The 8,318-nt window shown below is 46.2% G+C and overlaps 1 protein-coding gene across 1 annotated transcript in view; it reads right to left on the bottom strand.

The window, feature by feature from the left end:
- Positions 1–2,625: 2,625 nt before the first annotated feature.
- Positions 2,626–8,318, bottom strand: part of LOC8032304 — a 51,304-nt gene continuing 45,611 nt past the window's right edge. Inside the window, exon 8 of the mRNA XM_040211557.3 lies at positions 2,626–2,849. Coding sequence (XP_040067491.2) covers positions 2,679–2,849 — 171 coding nt within the window. The 3' untranslated portion in view covers positions 2,626–2,678. The remainder of the gene's footprint in view (positions 2,850–8,318) is intronic.

Genomic DNA, 8,318 nt, shown 5'->3' with positions numbered 1-8,318 from the left:
TTTTTTTTTTTTTTGTAAATTGGTTTTACGACTTCCTTTTCCCAACCAGGCTGTTAAAAAAAAAAAAAAAAAGATTATTTTTTCTTTGCATGTGTTTTTTTAAGTTTTGCTCAGGACTTCGGCTAGCGTTCTAAAAGGGATAAAAGGGAGAGTCACTGATCGCTATGACAATTGCTGGATCGCGCATCCACGCTTGTTCGCTGCACCCAAGGAGGTTAGAAGTATGGTGCCTGGAGCGCGTCTTCGACTGGTGTGTTTAGCGTCCTATCCCGCCCATACATCAAAAGTGGTCCCGATGTGGCAACAAATGACGCGAGTGTCATGCTGTTGCCTGTCGCGATCCTGGCGGTTGGCCGTAGAAATGCTGGCGAAAAGCACGAGCGAACGCGAGTGTCGCTGTCGTCACGGAGTCCCTTTAGGCGTCCCAACTCCGGCTGCTCTAGCTTCCGTGAACTGTCACAGTGGAAAGCGACCTGCAGCAGAACAGGCATCTGCTACATACACCACAGCTGTTGGGACGCCGCCAGGGTCGCGACCGGCGACAACATGACACTTCTATGACGTCATCAGGCGGAAATCAAGGGACCACTTTTTTGGCCGCGGTAAACACACCAGTCGGAGACGCGTTCCAGGCACCATAGTTAGAAGTACTAGGAGAGGGCACGTTGCAATAATGGTGAAGCCTAATCATAAAAAGTTTAAACGATGTTGTGGCCAACGTGATCGTAGATCTCTATGGCAATTGGTGCGCGTGACATGTCACGTGTGAGATGGATGGTTGATTGTAGAGGGACTCCTTGCGCGCGCTCCGTCCGGTAGGTTTTATCAGATCGAAGGCTAGCCTGTGGTGTATTCTAGTACCCCATAGCTAGACGAAAGCTAGCTACGGTCACGTGATGTGGTCACGTGATGTGGTCACAAAAGAGGCGAGGCGTCAAGGGAGCATGGCTTGTGGAGGCTACACGGCTGTCGTCATGCCCTCTCCTAAGCTTCTATCCTCCTTGGCTGCAGCACAAGTGCGGCCACCGGACGGCCATCTTGCGTGCCGTTTTTTTTTTTTTCGTTCTGCTAGCGTTGCAGAGGCCGATGGGCCATGGCAGCGTGCTAAAGACACGGTTTCTACTTGATCATCGACATTCGCCGAAGACGTTTTTGAAGATTGTGTGTGAGTCGTGATACTTGCCGCTGAGAACACGTGGAAATTTTTACGAAAGCACAGTGCCACAGAAAAAAGGCACAACTCGTCGAAAGCAAGTTTCACCGGTCTCGCGGCTTGTTCAAAGCTTCCTTGGAGCGCCGAAGCGCTGTGTCTCGGTGCCTTCGCACGCTTGGATACCGATCAAGAATCGACGCCGTGTGGATGTGTTTTGCGAGTGCAATGTGTGTGAAGCCGTATATAATATATAATACTAAATGTTCGTTGTTTTCTGCATCACTTCCACTTTTTACTATGAGAAATATATTATGAGCGGAGCGCAAGTTTGTCTGCTTCTTGCACAAGGGCCGCGATGTTAGAACGCAAAGCTCTTATTGGCTGATAAAAAAAAAAAAAAAAATAGTGGGTAGACCTGAAGGCATCTAGCATCGAGGTCTACCCACTTTCTTTTCAGCCACAGCCAATCAGAGCTCGGCGTCGTGCTGACGTCACCGCAACCCCTGCGCAAGAAGCAGACGACTTTCTCTGCGCATAGCCTTTGCGCCTTGCGTATGTTTCGCAATAAATTAGTTTATCGGGCCAAAACCGTGGCCAAAGCAAACCTGGTGAGGGAAAGTGTTACCGGGGGATTCGAACTTACGAATGAAACCCTAGCTTCGCCTTAGACGTTGTACACGTCATCAAAATACGATACTGCTTTAGTAACTTCTTTAGCGCTTTTATAATAGTTAAAAACGAAAGGTGTAACACAAAGGAAAGTTTTCAAACTCGAACACAGGGAACACGACGGCACTTCACGAAATCTTATTAGTCATGGTGAGTATATATCTCCAGACATTCCAGTATTTCTTTTAGAACTCAAGCTTTTTTTTTTTTTTCCTTCGAGGGGGCACAGCGGCGCTCTCAAAATCTTCGACTTGGCATCTTCCTCCGTAGTTTTCAGGGGGCGATGAAAACTGATTTTGCCGAAAAACATTGGATAGATTGATGTATGCTAACGACTTTTCCCTTTATAAATAACGGGAGGTATCTAGCCCCACCTAGCCTAGTACTCCTCAGTGTTGTCAGATGGTCGCACCAGAACCCACCAAACAACTGGAGGAAATAACTCAAACGTAGCGAAAGCCGCTAAAATCCCATGTTATCTATAAAAAAAATCATGATGAACCTATAAAATTCTCGATATATATGGTGCCCAAAATTTCCCTCAAACAAGCGAGATTTCCCTTATTCCCACATAGACCCGAATATTACCTTAATCTGAGAAATTTCCCTCGCGTTGACAGCCCTGCATATAAGGAGGTGGGACTGAATAAAATTTTTAGCTGCGTTTGAGACGTTCTCCTATTTTCTGTTTTGTGTCCTTTCTATGTTTAAGTTTCTATTTCATACTCCAGTCTCGGGTTAAGTTGCAACATGGCAATATAATTAAAAAAAAAAAAAAAAAAAAACGCCGAGAAGTATAGCTGGCGTATGATCTCAGCTATTTCTCGCATTTTATTGATCGCCGAGTGTCAAGTGGTCAGAAAGTGGTGGGCAGGGCGTCCAAGTAGGGCGTGAACAAGCGCAGATAGATTCGTTCGAGGACGTCGGGGTCGTAGCCACTGTCGACGTACACAGCCCCGGCGACCGACTTGAAGATGTTGTGCAGGAAACTCTTCTGGTTCGCCAGGGAACTCCGTCCCGCATAGTCCTGAAAACACAAACAGGGTCAGCGTACTGCTGCGCACTTACAATATTCGATTGGAACAACCTGCTACCCGATGTTGGAAATGCAGTTACTTTTAGTGAGTAGCGCCTTGTTGCAATCTGCACCACGAAAAATATGTTTTTCGCCCTTTCCTTCTACGGTCTAGAAAGAAAGAAAGAAATATTGAAGGAACAAGGGTTTTCCCTTATCACTCAATGAATTTCACAATATCCCGTTTTCGTTCTTTATGTAGCTTTCCCTTTATCCCTGTAAGCACTCCGGGCGAAAAATACCGAGTCCTTGGACTGCGGATGGACCGACGTGCATGCTGTGGAAGCAAGCGCGGCGTCCTGAAAAAGAGAGCCTTTTTCAAACAGAGGCAGAATTTTGCGATCTAGGTTTCACGGAGGTTTTTAATTGTCAAATTGCGTTATTGAAACTGTTCCATTACAAGGCTTATACGAAAGAAACGAAGAATCCGACAAACACAAAATTATGTCTGTTTTTTTTTTCTTCAAAGATTTGCCTATGCGTGTCCACACACCGCTGCTATCGTTTTGCTGTGTGTATGTTTACAGCCGAAAGTTAGTCTGTCTCAACGGGCGACTTGTCTCTCAGCTGTAGGGGAGCAATTCAGCCAGTGCGGTACAATCGCCAGCCTGGAGAAGGGGCGATGCAACAATTTTTTTTACTTTGCGCAAATACCGCTTAGAACGGATCCCTGTCGTTAATGACCTATGAAACACGCGTTCGTTTTTCACCCCACGCAGTAGAAGTCCCAGAAAAAAATTAAAGAAAAACGAGCAGCGTTCACCCCCTCAACTCGCAGCCAGAACAAGCGGCCACGTGATCTGGAGCCGATTATATGCCGCCAATGTTGATCGTAGCCACGCGCTGGGGATGGCAAAGCACAGGACACGCGCTGAGTTCCAGACATTGTTATGGTCCGGCTATTGTCGTCGTTGCAGCGATTAGACACGGGCCACCTATACCTAGGGTGCTTTCATGTGCGCTTTGCTTAGAATGGAGACATCTGGCCATTTTGTCTCACACTTTTATCTTTATTTTTTGTTCAGAAGCGCGTGAAGAAACGTGTCCCTGCACGCGCTCGTGGCGCTGACTGTGCTACGGCGACATTTTGTTTTCGTCGATTTCTTTGTATTTTACCCGTGAGCGCGTGCTGTCGGCATCGGGTACTACAAAGGGTGGCATCACCCTAAACAGAAGGACATTGAGGCACCCTACACCTACCTGAATGCTTCTCGAGCTAGTAATCATCACGAGCCTAAATCGAGTGCCCACGCAATGCTCGGGTCCAGTCTATGAACTGCATTCAAATATCGTCATTGGGGTGTATTGCGATCCTCACGTTATGTCATCAAATTTTGCAGAGGAAAGATTGAATGAAAATGATCGCTTTTGTCCTTGAAATTACACCGCAACAAAGGCGTTCCTTGGCCAGTGGCGTTGCGTGCAAGTATCCTTGAGTCCCACTAGTGCCAGTAAGCTCGTGTAAAGTGAAAAACATTCCAATTGAATATCGTTGCACCGCTCCTTTAACGTGCTTCACGCAGTAGTGATACACGACCGCACGCCGGTACGATGCTCATTCAGCTCGAAACGGGCTGGGGTGGGGATCAACTATCCTTTTTGAGCTTCCTAAACTCCGTTAGCGTAGAAAGTTGTGTGAGTGCAGTCGGACGAACATCCGACTGCAGCACTAGCGCAAAAGTGTGGTCATCTAGCGTGGCTCTCCAGCTACAAGCCCGTTACAGCCGCCATAATAGGTGGAACTGCTGCGCATGCGCCAAATACGTAATTTCGGACGCGGCATATTCAACGAAGATTCCGTCATTCGCAAGTGTGATTAGGCTATGAACGACCCTTGTATTAGGACGATGCTCCTGAAAAACTTTTTACATCGATATACGTGTCATAAAACTAATTTATATTGGTCTTTGAAACTTCCTTAAGCATTCTTTTGCGATTACAAACCGAAACAAAGAACGTAAATACAAAGCTTCGTTGAGGGCTGCAGACATTTCAGGACATTTTGCACCGTAAGAATAAAAACCCATATGCATGGTGGATGGGTTGACGGCGTGTATAACGGTATCGCAGGAAAGGCTACAAGCGCGAGCTCCTTGCTCTAGGGTGCATCAAGGCGGCACAAGCTCTCGTGCGTTAAGAGTAGCTCCCAACGCTAGGAGCTCGCGCTTCTAGCCTTGTCTGCGGTACAACAAAAGGTGAAACGGAGTACAGTAGCACCGGGAGGGCGCCAGGAGTGCGCGCGACAAGAGAGCGCTGAACAACTGCTGCACCAATGCCTTTCGCAGTGGCAGAAGGTTCAAGTATCAGATTTCCTTCTGTAGGAACTGAGTCGTTATACATTAAATTAACTGTTACGCGACAGCCAGCACTGCACAATATGCGTGCTTCATATTTCGTCATTAACTGTAGGTACGAACGGATTGATTTCTAGAACGTTCCAAATTCAAAGTTTTTCAGACGTCTGCCCGAAATAAACGTGATAATGACGCAACACCTGAGCGAACGATAGTTCCCAATGACCTTACTTTCAGTAAAAAAACTAAACTGTTTAATCCTAGAAAACAAAGCTCATGGCCAAAGTAAATATATTGTTTCACCGATATTGATATGTAAACCATTTTGTTTTGTTGTTTCTGGGGGACAAAAATGAGAATTGTCTCGAGGGTGAAACTAGTGATCAATTTCAAGAGTGACTCTCTGAGCGGCAGCGATGATAACTGCGCTATTCAGTTGGGATAGATAACCCGAACAACATAAATCCTATCCAATGGTGTTACGGCAGACGGCTGCGTTCAACACGCTTGTGCCACTTCGCCCAGCTTAATTTGTCGCGCAAGGCTGTCTTCATTTGAATTCAGTGCACACTTAATTCGATCGAATGATTATTTGATGTTAAAATTGGTCCTTACTTCCAACAATAAAACACTAACTTCACCTAGTGTATAGGGAGTATTCACTGGGCGCCATATTTGTGGGTGCTGTTTAGAGCGCATGCTCAGAACAAGCTCACATTAGTAGCCTGCTAAGACCGGCAAGTTTGATGGTGCGGAATGCACGATGCAAAAGAACTGTGGAAGCTCGCCATCAGCACGCGCTCAGCATTCGCGCACACAGCTATGGCCGCCTTTGAATACTCCGAGTATTCACTGGGGGCCATATCCGTGCGCGCTGCTGCTGAGCGCGTGCTGACGGCAAGCTTCCGCAGTCCTTTTGGAGCGTGCATTTAGCACCATCAAGGTTGCCTGTCTTAGCAGGCCATTAATGTGAGCTCGTTCTGAGCATGCGCTCTAAACATCGCCCTCAAATATTGCGTCCAGTGAATACCTCCTATATGTTACTACGCTCTACGGTAGGTCGCACTGCATAGTTGTGTCATGTTCGTGTATTTCGCCGTTAATTTAATAGGACGAACACTTTGAATTCTAGCGCGTTCCAATGCTGTGCGTGTCCCTTTCTCTGCTTCTGTCAAAAGGATGGTGAGCTTTCCCTTCATCTTTCCTGCACTGAGCTTTTCTTCTGCGTTTTGCACAGGCGTTTTGTAATTGTCTTGGCTTCCATTTGACCCCAAAAATGGATCATTCCCCAGGCGCGCAGATGCGCGCTCGTAACGCGCGCTCTAATGACACGCGCTCTCATGTCGTGCGCTCTCCCGTCGGCGCTCTATCGTGCGCTCTCGTGCAGTTAGTAGCACCAGCCAAGCTGTAGAAATACCTTCGCTCTTTCCACTTTAGCAGACTTAACGCTGGAGAGCTGGCGAGACCCTCTTCGCCTCCTCACCCGCGTCCGCTTTGCTAAAGTGGAAATAGTGGAAGGCTATTTTTATTATTTATTTTTAAGTTATTTTTAAACAGCCTGGTTGGGACACGAGTGCAAAAAAAAATAATTTTTACGTGAAAAAAAATTTAGAGCAATATTGACGGCGAGAGATTTATTTGAAATTCTGCGCGCAAAGCCCATGACGTCACTGGTCATTTCGGAATGATCATCTCGGTCGTGAGGGCGAAGCCGATGCAGCTCTCTTCCACGCGTCCGAAATGCCGAGAGAGAAAACAAGTGGAAACAAGCCCTCAATACTGCTCTATACATTTTTCGTAAAATTTATTTTTTGACACTGTCCCAACCAAACTGTTAAACATTTCTTTTTGCTTTTTAGATTTTTTTTTAAGAGTTTTAACCCGCAAAGGCGACGTGCGCAACCAAACACGTCGTTGTGGTCGGCGTTCCACTGCTTTTTATGATTGGCCTAACGCTCACTATACTCAGTTTTATACTTATACTCCGTTTCACCTTATGTTGTACCGCAGCGAAGGCTAGAAGCGCGAGCTCATTGCGTTGGCAGCTGCCTTTAATGCACGAGAGCTTGTGCCGCCGGGATGTGCCCCAGAGCAAGGACCTCGCGCTTGTAGCCTTTACTGCGGTACATCATAAGGTGAAATAGAGTATTAGCCCCGAGAAGTTCGCGTGGCGCCCCCTTACGGCGAACCGGGGTGACGTCACGGCGAGGAGAGAATATTTTACCGACTCTCCCCGCTCGCCCTGTGGAGGCTGTGACGACGCTAGCTGTCGGCGCGCTCGTTTCTATTTAATCTTTTTTTTTTGGCGTGTTTTTCGTAGGAAGTGTAAATTTTTATATGTGCCTTTATTGAGGTATGACCTGCAGCTACAGGCGAAACTTCAACCAACATTTTCAGCATGATTGACAGGGCAGGCAACGCATGAATCGCAGCTGGTATATGAAAATAAAGAAATATGGCCACGATTGCGGGAGCATTATAGATTTACATCTCGCACAATAAATCCTGCTAATGGTCTGAATGACTTGGCAGGTTATGTATAGTATTTTTTGTATCTCTGTTTTTAAACAAGATCGCCGAAGCAGAAAAGCTGCATGCTGCTCGAGCAACATGCTAAATACAGTCTGGGCCATGTGGAGAAAATCACAAGTAAGACAGCCCAAGTGCAGGCGCAAAGTAAAAAAAAAAAAAAAAAAAAAACAAGGAACATTTATATATACATTTCTCACATTTGACCTTTGCTGGATTCGGATAGTATTTCAATGAACTACACGGGTGGTATCTGTGGACTTGTTTATATCAACCCTCAAGTAATGTATAACAAACGTAAGCGAAGGTGTCTAGCTCGTTATTAGTCCATTAAGCCCTAAAATTGAGATTTTACTTAAATTGAATTGTCCTGAAGCTAAAATATTCGAAGCTTTTCTCACGCAGACTGTCGCCCTTCAAAGGTTCCACATTTTCTGCTACTAGTGCTGCATCTACCACAGGACAGACGTTCAAATGCTTGCTTTTTACTCCTGTTTTTCTTTGTTGTCAGAGAGTCCAGCTGTAGGGAGTTTGGAAGCTGAGGAAGCTTTTGGGGACCTGCAGCAGTTTTTGTTTTAATTGGAAATGACAATTCAGA

Source organism: Ixodes scapularis, unplaced genomic scaffold, assembly GCF_016920785.2.
Source record: "Ixodes scapularis isolate PalLabHiFi unplaced genomic scaffold, ASM1692078v2 PGA_scaffold8__174_contigs__length_109621045, whole genome shotgun sequence".
In the NCBI taxonomy this organism is placed as follows: Eukaryota; Metazoa; Arthropoda; class Arachnida; order Ixodida; family Ixodidae; genus Ixodes; species Ixodes scapularis.
The sequence above is the reverse complement of the archived record's forward strand: the minus strand, read 5'-3'. Positions and strand labels throughout refer to the sequence as shown.